The sequence below is a fragment of the Plasmopara halstedii genome (genome assembly GCF_900000015.1).
Source record: "Plasmopara halstedii genome assembly, contig: Scaffold_291, whole genome shotgun sequence".
Taxonomy (NCBI): Eukaryota; Oomycota; class Peronosporomycetes; order Peronosporales; family Peronosporaceae; genus Plasmopara; species Plasmopara halstedii.
In genome coordinates, this window is record NW_020187212.1 from 277627 (window position 1) to 290071 (window position 12445).

The 12445-nt window shown below is 47.2% G+C and overlaps 7 protein-coding genes across 7 annotated transcripts; 3 read left to right on the forward strand and 4 right to left on the reverse strand.

The window, feature by feature from the left end:
• Positions 1-4348: 4348 nt before the first annotated feature.
• Positions 4349-4897, forward strand: PHALS_05775 (mitochondrial inner membrane protease subunit 1; the record flags this gene model as incomplete). Its single annotated transcript, XM_024723073.1, has 4 exons — positions 4349-4370; positions 4437-4591; positions 4660-4830; positions 4892-4897. 4 exons carry the CDS (start codon positions 4349-4351, stop codon positions 4895-4897), a joined length of 354 nt encoding a protein of 117 aa, XP_024574086.1.
• Positions 4896-5521, reverse strand: PHALS_15112 (Complex 1 LYR protein). The gene has a single exon (XM_024723074.2). It carries the CDS (start codon positions 5398-5400, stop codon positions 5011-5013), a length of 390 nt encoding a protein of 129 aa, XP_024574087.1. The 5' UTR covers positions 5401-5521; the 3' UTR covers positions 4896-5010.
• On the forward strand, positions 5522-5995 carry PHALS_05776 (uncharacterized protein; the record flags this gene model as incomplete). The annotated part of the gene is made up of 3 exons (XM_024723075.1): positions 5522-5683; positions 5747-5842; positions 5915-5995. 3 exons carry the CDS (start codon positions 5522-5524, stop codon positions 5993-5995), a joined length of 339 nt encoding a protein of 112 aa, XP_024574088.1.
• A 231-nt stretch (positions 5996-6226) lies between these two features.
• PHALS_05777 (atp-dependent clp proteolytic subunit) lies at positions 6227-6934 on the reverse strand (the record flags this gene model as incomplete). Its single annotated transcript, XM_024723076.1, has 3 exons — positions 6227-6386; positions 6448-6536; positions 6593-6934. The coding sequence occupies 3 exons, from the start codon at positions 6932-6934 to the stop codon at positions 6227-6229; spliced, it is 591 nt and encodes a 196-aa protein (XP_024574089.1).
• A 165-nt stretch (positions 6935-7099) lies between these two features.
• Positions 7100-7572, reverse strand: PHALS_05778 (Predicted MYND Zn-finger protein/hormone receptor interactor; the record flags this gene model as incomplete). Its single annotated transcript, XM_024723077.1, has 2 exons — positions 7100-7207; positions 7276-7572. 2 exons carry the CDS (start codon positions 7570-7572, stop codon positions 7100-7102), a joined length of 405 nt encoding a protein of 134 aa, XP_024574090.1.
• Positions 7573-7742: 170 nt separating this feature from the next.
• On the forward strand, positions 7743-9218 carry PHALS_05779 (mannose-6-phosphate class i; the record flags this gene model as incomplete). Its single annotated transcript, XM_024723078.1, has 5 exons — positions 7743-7820; positions 7898-7953; positions 8023-8292; positions 8354-8433; positions 8503-9218. 5 exons carry the CDS (start codon positions 7743-7745, stop codon positions 9216-9218), a joined length of 1200 nt encoding a protein of 399 aa, XP_024574091.1.
• A 67-nt stretch (positions 9219-9285) lies between these two features.
• PHALS_05780 (nek protein kinase) lies at positions 9286-12301 on the reverse strand (the record flags this gene model as incomplete). Its single annotated transcript, XM_024723079.1, has 4 exons — positions 9286-11423; positions 11932-12016; positions 12077-12151; positions 12227-12301. 4 exons carry the CDS (start codon positions 12299-12301, stop codon positions 9286-9288), a joined length of 2373 nt encoding a protein of 790 aa, XP_024574092.1.
• Positions 12302-12445: the final 144 nt, after the last annotated feature.

Here is a 12445-nt window from a genome sequence, read left to right on the forward strand (position 1 = left end):
AACACCGAGGGGCGAGATCGGGTGATCGCGTTCGAATCTCGACAGCTCAAATCTGCAGAGAAGAACTACCCAGTCCAGGACAAGGAGCTACTTGCTATGAAGTATGCACTTGTCAAATTCAGGGTGCACCTGCTCAGCTCCAAGCCATTCGTGTTCTACAGAGATCTTGCGTCACTATGCACTGCGACTCGATCACCTCACCACTAGCAGAGGATGGTCAGGTGGCTCTCCTTCTTCGTAGAATATTTCGTCAAGGTGGAGTATAAGCTGGGAAAGCAGAATGCTGTGGCTGATGCGTTGTCATGCAGACTTTGCACATGTTACGACGGTGACGTCGTCAGTAACGGATTTGATCCGCGCCGCATACGCGGGTGATGGTATGTGTTTAGCGTTGCTACAGGTTGTCGAGAGCAAGGAGTTTGGAGACTCGGACAGGAGGTTGTCGGCGCGATTGCGCACAAGGTTGCACTGATATTCGTTGAATAATGGATTTAGCTTTATAGCACCGACTTGACGGATGCGCCACGAAATGTGACTCCTCACGACGAGGATTTGAAATACCGTATCTTCTATGAGGCCCACGACACCCCATTCAGTGGTCATCTTGGTCGTGAGAAGACGTACAGCTCTTTGAGTTGCCACTACTGGTGGCCCAAGCTGTACAAATGGACGAATACACATGTGAACACGTGTGAGACGTGTCAAAGGGTGAAACTCTCTCCGAATTCGGCGGCGCCGTCGGACAGTTTACCGGAATTTCTGGGTGTCAGTAGTCCATATGTATGGACTTTATGTTTGGCCTGCCGAAAAATTCGGCGGGCAACATGGGTGTGGTGGTCTTTGTGGACCGATTGAGCAAGATGGCTCATCTTGTGGCAGTGCCGCACACCATTGACGGTGTGGAGCAAAACTGATTGTGGATCGTGTCTTTTGACAACATGGACTCTTCGACTCAATTGTCTCCGACAGAGACCCACGCTTCACTGAAAAGTTTTTGTCTCCACTCTTCAGGATGCTGGGCGCCAAGTTGACTATGTCAACAGCGGACCATCCGCAGACCGATGGTTAGACTGAGCACGTCAATCGCGTCGTTGAAGACGTTGTTCGCAGCGTCTGGGCTGAGACGCCGAAGCCCTGGAGCGCCATACTGCCACTTGTGGTGTTCGCTCTGAGTAATGTAGTACATGCGTCTACTGGCTACACGCCGTTCTACGTTACGGGTCTTTTTAACTCTCGCGCCCCCCACGCCGCCATTCCATGGAGAAGAGCTTGGTGGGGGCGTATCAGCCGAGCGGCAAGCTGGTGCCAGTCCCCACACTGTTCGTAAAGTTGTCGATGACTTCCTGTCCACCACTCTGGGATTTTTACGACACGTTCGCGATGCGATGGCCGGAAGCCAAGACATGCAAAAGAATATGCAGACAGAAGAAGCAGAAAACATTGAGGTCGGAGACCTTTTATGTTAAAGCTGAAAACCATCGTACACTTGCGGTTTCTGCTGTCTTTAAGACGAAGCTACGTCCACTATATATCGGACCTTTCAAGGCCGTGGTCAAGCGAGGCCTTACCTATACGCTAAGTTATCTGAGAAGGATGCACACCCACCCGGTGTTTTATATGGACTTGCTAAGTTGTACTGGGATCCGACGCAAGTGATCACAAAAGCGTTGGCACCGAAGCGGCGCCGCCACCCAGAAGCTGGTTTTGAGCACAGAGTGCAATAATTTCCGTTTCCAACGACGCCAGGCGCTCAACCAACGCGCGAAGTGACGCATTTATATGCTCGACGGCTAGGAGCCGCTCCAAAAGAGCGCAATAATCCTCATTGTGATGCAGTCGGTGCACAAAGTGATCGAAGATCGCGAGGGCTTCCGCACGGCAGTATGCGACCTTGGTAAGATACTCGGCGGAGTGCCGATGACGACGGACTTTGTCATCCAGAGCTCGAAGAGCATCGCGAGTCACCGGGCGGAGATTAACCAAGTCGTCATTGTCCGCCGCCGACTCTTCCCGATGAGAGCGGTGGCGTCCGCTATCACGCGGAACGCCTTGTGTGTCGACGTCGTTGACAACGTCAAACCCAATATCTTTTAAAGTGGCGGGGCTACACAAACTCCGAGAATTAGTGGAAGTTCGATGCGCCACTTCGGCAAGACTGCTCATACGTCGTGGACGCTTATGATCGGAAGGAGCATGACGCTCCGCATCGTCGTGCTCCCTGCGCTTCTCGGCGGTAGCCTGGGAAGTCGAACGGCAATGAGCTTAGCTCAAGCAATAACCCTGAGCTGCTGTAGTCTTAAACACACCCGTGTTAGAAATCACAGAGCTCGCGGGAGCGTGATGGATTATTATATATGTCGCAGGGCGACATTACGTATGAAGTCGAAGTTGCGCCTAGAGTCTGATCAAAGATGGCGTCCTATGCGCTCGTCCACGTTTTTATTCTGAGTCTCCGGCTTAAGTGAGACAGCGAGGAAAGTTCCAATGCCGCTGCACCCACTGAACAAAGAGAACCTCATCATCTGCAGCGAGTTCACCAGGGGCGAACACAACAGGAATAGTCCGCATTGCGGGTACAGAAGTGCCTTTGGCAGATTCAAATCAAAGATGGCGTTCTACGCACACGTCCACCTTTTTATGGCTCCGCTGTAGTGAGACAGCGAGAAAAATTTCAGCTGCCGCTGCACCTATTGCTCAAATAGCACCTCATCATCTGCAGTGATTTCGCCAGGGGCGAACACCACAGAAAAAGTCCGCAGTGCGGGTACAGGAGCGCCTTCTTTTTGAGCGCGAAGTCGAGCGCGGTATCTATCCACTGAAATTTTTTGAGGTACCAAGAAGTGAGCTTGGAGAGCTATTCGTCGGTCAAGCTTGACTTGTGTAGTGGCTTGGGCCCCGACTACGTAGACGCCTATCGACCAAGTGATCGCGTCTTTCGCTTCAGTGGGGGAACTGCTGAGCTAGAGCCGTATTTCACACAAAAATACTCCCCCCGAAGTCGAAACGTCGAGATATGGACACGGTATCCGCAAGGTTTGAGCGGGTAGTGGACTTTTTCCGAGTCCTCGACGAGATAATCCGTCACCCGTGGTGGGCGCGGTTGGTTGCACTCGGTTGCCGAGGGCTTGGGATGTGCTTCCCTTGAAGCCGCGGGCGTACTGTCCGTAGTTGCACCGCGTGCAGGAGACGAAGAAGGGCTCTGCCCGCGGGCGCCCTCGGAACCAGCGAGGCTGGATGTTCTTTGTGTCAAAGACATAGGGCTCATTGAGCAGAGAATGCGTGAAGATGATCCTAGCAACGTAACGGTGTCTCAGACACGCGAGCCTCGTACGATGCGACAGTGAATCGTGAAATGTGGGTATTCACAACAAAAATGGGGGAGAGTGTAACGGGGTTACATGTACCCTGGTATGATAGTCATACAAGATGGTGGGACCGTACAAAGGTATGGATTGCACAAGTCGGTGTAATCACACAATGGTGTGGCTAGAAGCCACTATGTGGCGGGACTGCCAGTAGTTATGCATATTAATTAGGTTTTACTATTAAATCAGGAAACGTAAGGTTTTAGATAAAGGCGGCTCTACCGCAAATAAAATAGATAAATACAGTTTCAATTTTGAACGGAAGGGTACATTTGCCTAAGGATAAGGTTGTGGTTACTCTTGGAGTAAACGGATTGCGATCCGCTACACTAATAATGGTATAGAACGAAGGTCGGTGACATTAAGTAAGCTCTCTAAGCAAAAAGCTACGACAGCTCCGCTGCACTTTGCGCAATTGGAGTGCACTTTAAGCTTATAAGTTTGCGTAATAAATGTTAACTTCAGTGCGACTTACATCTTAGTAGGGGGCATATGGACATCATCGTATATTAAATCTTCGTACATTCATCCATACTTGTGTGCGATGATTCACTGACAAAATTGCACAGTTGCACGAAAAATCACGTTGCGCTCTTGTGTAGCTGTGTTGGATATCCAGAGCTACCAAAGTATCTGTTCTGATGACTCTGTAAAAAAGAAATTTATAGCTCACACCGGAATTTTTTTCATACTGTTAGTACAACATATATATTTGGTACCAGTATGAATATGATTAAATCTAAGATACTTGTCATTCCTGAAATAACAAAAACCTAGATATGAAGTTACTTTGGAGGCACTCGATTGACTTCCTGCTAAGGCGTAAAACTCCAACCTCTGTGCGTTGTAAACGCAAACTCTTTAGTTAAAAGATTCTTTGTGCTAGGTGCACAGCAATGTTATTGATTTCCAATTGGATAAAACCCAATCATTATTTTTCCATAGTGAAAACATGAAATATCATAATAAATCGCTACAGGTCGATGGCGCGATCGGCCCGCAATGGTGTACTTATCATTGGTTGGGCAGTGATGACCAAAGAATATTTATTTGATGTCAATTACGGCATAGGCATGTCAATGAGCCCCACAATTCCAGACGGATCTTTTGTATTCGTAGAGCGTCTGTCGCAGCAGTGGCGAAACTGGGAGCGTGGCGACCTGGTGCAGCTGCGGTCTCCCACTCGGCATGGGGGTGAAACCATTACAAAGAGAATTCTTGCGCTTGTGTGTAATGTTTATTGTGCTGAGTCAGTATAAACACATTGTTGATAAGTATTGCAATTGTGATGCAGGAGGGCGACGTAGTGGAGTTGCAACCGCGTTTTGACAGGGAACGCCATGGCAAGATTAAAGTTCCTAAAGGTCACGTGTGGGTGGAGGGAGATAATTCAACGTGCTCCGTGGACTCGCGGCACTTTGGTGCTGTCCCTGCTGCGCTATTAATCGGACGACCCTTTCTAATAGTAAGTTTGAAAGGATCCATCCATCGGTTGTTTAAAATAACTAGTTTGCTGTCTGATCAAGATCTAATACAGATACTTCAGCTTAAAAAGCAACATACACCAAGAAAGAAATTCCTCGTTATCAAGATGACGGCATTGACCTTTTCGAGGATGCTGCAATTTTCTGGATGGATCGACTTCTCAGAATTGTCTGTATTGATGAGTTTCGTCTGTAGGTCGCTTTGTACCACAATTAGCACAGAAATTGGCCTGCTCTGACGAATACGTGGCTTGGCACTTGAGACAAATAAATGGTCGCTGAGATTTACTCACAACCGCAGGGCCTGCTACCGAAGGCGTAGTTTGCTCTCTCTGCTTCGCCTCGTAGATTGAATGATAATAGTTCATGCGGTTAAGCTCCTCCCAACCATCCGCTAGCAGCGTCTGCACTCGATCCAGATTTTGTGTGTTTACTTCGTCTCGAAATTTCATTCTTACATATGTCTTCATCATCTCGCGCTGCTCCCACTGCGGGCAGCGACGTGCTGAGCGCAGACATTGCGCGTATAGTTGCAGCACAGGATGCCTCATCGTCAACTTTTAAAAAATTGCAATTTCGACATACACCTACTTCATTCCACATACTCAGCGTGATTGGCTCAAATAAGGTAATATTCTAGACGCATCAAAGCCGCCCATTATACGCAATAAAATGAGCTCCCAATCCCTTTGTCACGTCCTCCGCAACGGCATCAGCATCAGTGCGCGTCGCCAGGCACTAATCACGCGAGGTGGACACGCCCACCGCCCACCACCACCTCCATTTGCGCGCATTCAGGTGCCAAATCAGCCGTTGCATGAGGAGGCGGAGCTGGTATGGAACGACGGCGTTGCACCCGAAACGCTTATTGACTTTGACGCACCGCACATCCCTAAGTTCCAGGCATTACGACACTTGATGCTCGGATTAAGCGCCTTTGCTACACTCATGGGCGTGGTGACGCTGTATGATCCGAATTCATGGCGACAAGCGGTGCGTGGAGAAGATAATCGGAATGGTGGCAAGTGACACCACTAATATCTTTTTGGTTGTTTAATGTTTCAGGTGAAGCGAGGCGACCATCTGCTCGACCTCAAATGGGAAATGGGTGAGGCTGATAAGCCTGAGGAAGAGATGGAAGATTAATATACACGCATCTGTAAGACAGGCGTTTGTGTAGACGTATAGTCCCGATGCTCCAAGCCTAGAACAGAGACAACAGTACTTAAAATAATCAATTTACAGCAAATCCTTCGCAACATGAGCCTACATAAAATGCTTAGGTTATCAGGAGATAAGAAACTGCTGTCAATATCAAGTTGGCAAGATTTCTGAAACAGCAATCTCCTACGCCGAATACTGTGCAGCCACGCACGACTAAGTACTAGATGGCTGTGCGCTATTTCGGCTGGAGATGATAGAGTCGATAATACCAAATTCTTTTGCCTCACGTGGGTCCATAAATAGATCGCGATCCATCGCCTGCTCAATCACCTTGATTTGCTTTCCCGTATGGCTTGCATATAACCCATTTAGTCTGTTCGATAATAACGACACCTGTCAGTTCGATACACAAGCAATAAGAATTGCTTCTTCACCTTGCACGAAGTTTGATAATTTCTTCGGCCTGAATCGCGATATCGCTAGCCATACCGTGTGCACCACCTGAGGGCTGGTGGATCATAATCTGCAACCACAATCAATGTTTTGCAAATGTTTGTCACAATGATCTCAACAACTCACACGAGCGTTAGGCAAAGCTGAACGACAGCCTGGCGCTCCACCTGCTAGAAGCAACGATCCCATTGAAGCGGCCTGACCTATGCAGAGCGTATTGACCTGAGGCTGAATATACTGCATGGTGTCGTATATCGCCAGCCCAGAACTCACGATACCGCCAGGGCTATTAATGTATAGAAACACGTCTTTTTCAGGATTCTCCGACTCGAGGAAAAGCAGCTGTGCGGTCACGAGTGACGCCATGTCATCGTTCACAGGCCCATGAACGAAAACGATTCGTTCCTTTAGCAACCGCGAGTAAATATCAAACACGCGCTCGCCACGTGGCGACTGCTCTAGGACCATAGGAACCAATGAGTTCGTGATAGAGTGAATTCCTCGACAATTTAATCGACTTTGTAGCATCTTGGATGTCCGGGGTAGCATATTGGATGGTGATAATACAGATAAATGGTGTGAAATTTCACTTTACTCTTTGAAATATAGAATCGTAAATTTATTGTAGAGAAACTATTTAGGAGGTATGACCTCATCCAGCGCTTGATACATAAACGTGGCAAAAGTGGGGTCTAACAATGCCTTCTCCAATGTCTTCATCATGTCTTGACTACATTCAATCTGCTCAACACAAAATGGTAAGATTAGATCGCACAACATACTTCCAAATGAAAATGAACTGGTCGTACCTGCTTTAGCGCCATAGTAATGGACGGATTTGCAAGCATTTTTCTCACACTTTCAGACGTCTTTAGCACGCTCAATTGCTCTTCTGTAAGTTTCTCTGCATCCTCTTCGTCCACATCAATGGCAGCTGACGCTGGCGTCGACTGCAGCATCTCCTGGTGTTTATCGGGCACGGGCTCCGGCTCACATGGCGTCTCCTTATGCTTCTTGTAACATACTAAGCTACAGTAAGGTGATCGGCATGTTGGGCATTTGTACTTGGCCTCAGCTGTCTTGCACACTTCGCACTGATGCGCCATTAGAACCAAAATTTAAGTTTTCTTCTCAAAATCGGCAACTTTTTTAGAAAATTGATACGCTAAATAGATGTCACGTTTCTCTCAGCTGTTACTGGATTGAAACGGCACGGCGACTCAAGCTTTAAACAAGCAACACTTGAACCAGTTTACGCTCGCCATATTTTACCAAGATGCAGGAGTTGCAGTGCATTGTGCAGACGTATGCATGGGGCAACTTTGGGTCCGATAGTTCTGTCGCACAGCTTAAGGTTTGTAAATCACGCATCAAAGTGATCATTTTGGGCACAAAGTAGCAATCCTCTAATCAGTGTTTTGCCGATTGAAGGCGGCAGCAGATGAGTCCTTCAAAGTTGATACCGCTATTCCATACGCAGAACTTTGGTATTAGAAATGTTGAGTGTATGTGCACGCCACACATGAAGTGTTCTTAGCAACGCTTTGTTTGAACAGGATGGGAACCCATCCCAATGGTCCTTCGAAGGTACTGCGCGAGGATGGCACTGCAATACTTCTGAGTGAATGGATTCGAATGCAATACAAGAACGATTCTGAAGACTTGCCCTACTTGTTCAAGGTGCTGTCTGTGCGCAAAGCACTGTCCATTCAGGCCCACCCGGACAAAAAGCTGGCTCGTGCGCTGCATGCCAAATTCCCACAAGTTTACAAGGATTCGAATCATAAGCCAGAGATGACTATCGCACTTACTCGCTTCGAGGCTTTGTGCGTAGGATAATTTACTGAGCTGCCAGGCATATCACTAATTTAGAAATTGCAATTACAGATGTCAATTCCGTGAAATAAGCGAAATCGTGGCGTATGTACAGTCAGTTCCCGAACTTAGGGCCCTCGTCACCTCTGATGGTTCGTCACTGCAAATGATAGTCGAAACCATACACTTGATTGAAATATATTGTTTGATCGTTGTTGCAGTAACTCAACAACTAGTAGCGCACAAAAATGAAGCTGCTTTGCGTGCGTTTTTCCATTGCTTCATCCACGCAGAATCAAAAAACATCAAGGCACAATTGCACACACTACGTGCTCGTCTCGAGGTCGCATCCGAACTGAGTCCAGTTGAAAAGCTTATTCTTCGTCTGGACTCTGAGTACCCTGGTGATATTGGCTGCTTTTGTCCGTTCCTGCTTAATTACATAACTTTAGAGCAGGGCGAAGCCATGTTTTTAGGAGCCAACGAGCCGCATGCTTACTTATCAGGAGATTGTATCGAGTGCATGGCGTGCTCAGACAATGTTGTGCGTGCAGGACTTACGCCCAAATTTATCGACAAAGAAACGTTGCACTCTATGCTTACATACCACACGGGCAAGCCACGCGTATTCAAGGGCGACATTCAGTGCGATGGGGCTGCACGATTGTATAGCTCGCCAGTACCAGAGTTTGAGGTCGAAGCAATCGAACTCAAGCCGTATCAACTGTATACATTATCAACACGAAAGGGTGACTCAATTGTGATCATTACGTCGGGCAGTGCGATCACATTGCAGCACTCAGGATCTGCTGACAATGCGAAACTGTCTAAGGGCCACGTGTATTTTCTGCCAAAGAGCGAGGTTCTTGAAATTCAAGGGAAAGAAAACGGGTTTTCCGCATATCGTGCGTTTCCGAACGAAACACTTCGTGATTGAATAAAGCGCATCGAGTTCAACAGTATTATTGTACAATAAACAACCTCACGTAAGCATGCTGGCAACATTAAGCACTTGACGCTCGGCCAGAGTGCATTTCATCTGTTGTCGACATAAGGCTCTGTGCAACGTTTCGCATCACCCATTGTACCTCACGGGGAATCTCAAGCTTCGGCATACGCGTCACACGACTGTCGTTATCTCCTACTCGCCTGTATGGTGCCAATGTGTTTTGAAAATCGATAGTTTTGAACTGATTATGCTCATTATCCTCTTCACTCAAAAACTCATCGTCTGCATACTCAATTACTTCAGCATCGGGATCTTCGAAGTCGTCGCTGTACTGAGTACCACTTTGATCGAAAAAGTCGGACGAGTCATCGCTGTAATAGTTCTCTTCAGCTTCATATTCAGTCAATGATGAATTGGATGAAGCATCTTCGTCATTGCTATCAGCGTCTAGTTCTAGCTCACGCATCATTAAACTTTCACTAAGTGATGGTGTTCCATTGTCTTCTAATTCAGCGTCCTCGATTGATAAATTCGATAATTCAAGAACCTCTTCGCTGTTTCGCAAGTCGGCTACTTGTATAACAGTCGGATCCGACCAGTTACCATCGATAGCGTTGCCACGCCCATTGGCTCCTCTCCTTCGCAAATTATTAGGTGATTGTATGTTATTTTTTCTTCCTTTGGAACCGTAGTAGATTCGCAAGCTGTCTAGACACTCCTCACTATACTCATTCTCGTAGTTGGGATTCATAAGCTCCTCGGCGTCTGCATGAAAGCGAATGTCTTCTGCACACTCGGTGGCGTTATTCAAATCAGAGAATACACAATCATTTCTCTTTGCGTTCTCATGGTTTTCCTCTCCTTTCCACGCGACAAAATGTTGATCATTTGCAATTCGCTTTCGTTTTGGCAGAGCCGCTGATGAAAAAGGACATTGCTCATCGATTTCTTCATGAATTTCATCTAAAATTGACTTCTCCTCTGTTGCAAAGACCAGCGGGTCGGGCGTACTGCTCCGTTCTGGTGGCCGAAAGCCAATTTGAGAATCTTCTGTAATACTCATATCCAGAACTTTAAGTTTGTCACTGTCCGAATCCTCAATGTTGTCATCAAAGGTTGTAATTGGCATCCATTGCAGAGGAACAATGGGCGCTGCTTGAGAAGGTGGGAAGGATGCTAGCGATCGCAATTTCCTCTGTTCCCCAGACAAACGGCGGGCTGAGAAGTTTTTGGGGTGCAGCCTACGTCGACACACCCCTGCAGCGCAGTCGTGCTGTGGTCTCCGTGCCATAGGGTTCACCACTTTAACCTTCAGTGACCCTCCCGAAGCCACAAGTCCTTGCATATGGTGACGGATGTACGGCATTGCAAAGATATCTTCCATACTAGGCCTACGTTCAGGGTTTTTATCGAGCAACTTGTGCAGCAGACTGGACACTTCCGAATCATAATGAGGAGGGATGGGAGTGAAATCCTGCTGCACGATTTTAAGAATAAGTGTAAGAATATTTGGGGCGTCAAAGGCGTGACGCAGGGTAAGCATTTCGTACAGAACGCAGCCTAATGACCATACATCACTCGCATACGAGTACGGCTTGCTCTCGCATACTTCTGGGCTCATATAATATGGTGTTCCCACTACAGTTTGGGCCTGATCCAGCGTTGAGTCAAGCGTCTTGGCGATGCCAAAATCCCCGAGTTTCACCACGTTATCGGTTGTTAGAAACACGTTGCTGGTTTTCAAATCTCGGTGCAGCACACGCTGTCCGTGAAGATACTTAATAGCCATCGCCATTTGCACAAACCAGTCCAGCACCTGACTGATAGGGAAATACCCTCTTGGATCCGCAAAATTGCTGTCTGGCCCAATGATCTGCTCGCGAAGCATTTGCTGTCTCTTAATCTTGTCAGCTAAGTCGCCACCATCGCAATAGGCCATAACAATATGCAGTACATTATCTACTTCGAAGCTCTCACTGTACTCGACCACATTTGGGTGCTTAAGTTTAGCCAGTAGCTCCACCTCACGAAAAGATTGATTCTTCTCTTTGATCGAAAGAAGCTCCATTGGTATTTTCTTAACTACAAAACGGTCTGGTATACCATTCTGTTGCCGCACCCGTACCAGATGCGCCGATCCGTAGCTGCCGCGACCAATACACTTGATCTCTTCAAAACGATGCATGTTAACGACTGTAAATCGCAGATAAGTCAACACTGCGTAGATACTGGCTGGCGGCAAGCGGGGGGCTTGTACAGCGGTCAGGCGCCTTTCTGTGTGTGTAGGACGTGCTGCCACTGAAGCTTTAATGTACCTAGAATTGGTGTGCGGCGGTCGACAGGACGAAGGTCGCCCGTTTCATGGTTTTTTCTGTATGTTTTGAACATGAACAGTGGGAGAAAGAAATTTACTGTGAAGGATGATTGGCGGCACAAAATCAGCAAAGAGTGAAAGGCCAAAGCAGAAGTGCTTTCTTTGACCTCGCGTACTACCAATTAGATCAAATAAAGATCGACGGCCACGGCTTTCGGCTTTCGGCTTTTGGCTTTTGTCTTTTGTCTTTTGTCTTTTGTCTTTTGTATTGATAACGAGCTCATCTACTGCTTTCTACTCTTACCCTGATCTTCAAAATAAAGACGAGATAGAATCATTTTGCATTGATGGAATTATGGCCAGCAAGGTACGTCTAATGTCAGTGACCATCACCATGTCCATGAATCCCACCAGAACGAGCTGCAGCTTCTTCTTTTTCCTTCTGAGTAATTACCACGTTCATGCGCGTCAACTGAAATTGAGCAATGAGTGGGTCAGCTGTTAAAGACTGCATCGCCTTTCTAAGTCATACCTCCTTCCTGTGGTGGAGGCATTCCATGTAATCTTCGACCTGCTTGCCGCACTGACCAGAGTACTCTGTGTCTTTCTGCACAGCAAACGAGTTATTAGCTCGGTAATAGATTTGATAGATAGATGCACCGTCAGCCACCGCAAAACATACACTGCACTGCTCTACATCTTTCCAAAGTTGGTAGCATCTGCCCTCACGTCCTTTGAATCCAAAGCCCGAGGCCATGTTGTTGAAATGTACCTCCTGGGAAATTTCGTCGGCTCAAAATGAGCCAATCCTCACTGACCTCACAAAGTCGATCAATAAAAAGTAGGGAGAATAAAAAAATGCCCCAACTTTTGCCATATATAAAAAAATATCCCAACTTTT

Coding starts and splice junctions, on each gene's coding strand:
- PHALS_15112 (XM_024723074.2), bottom strand. CDS start 5,400: ATGAGGCATCCTGTGCTGCAACTATACGCGCAATGTCTGCGCTCAGCA.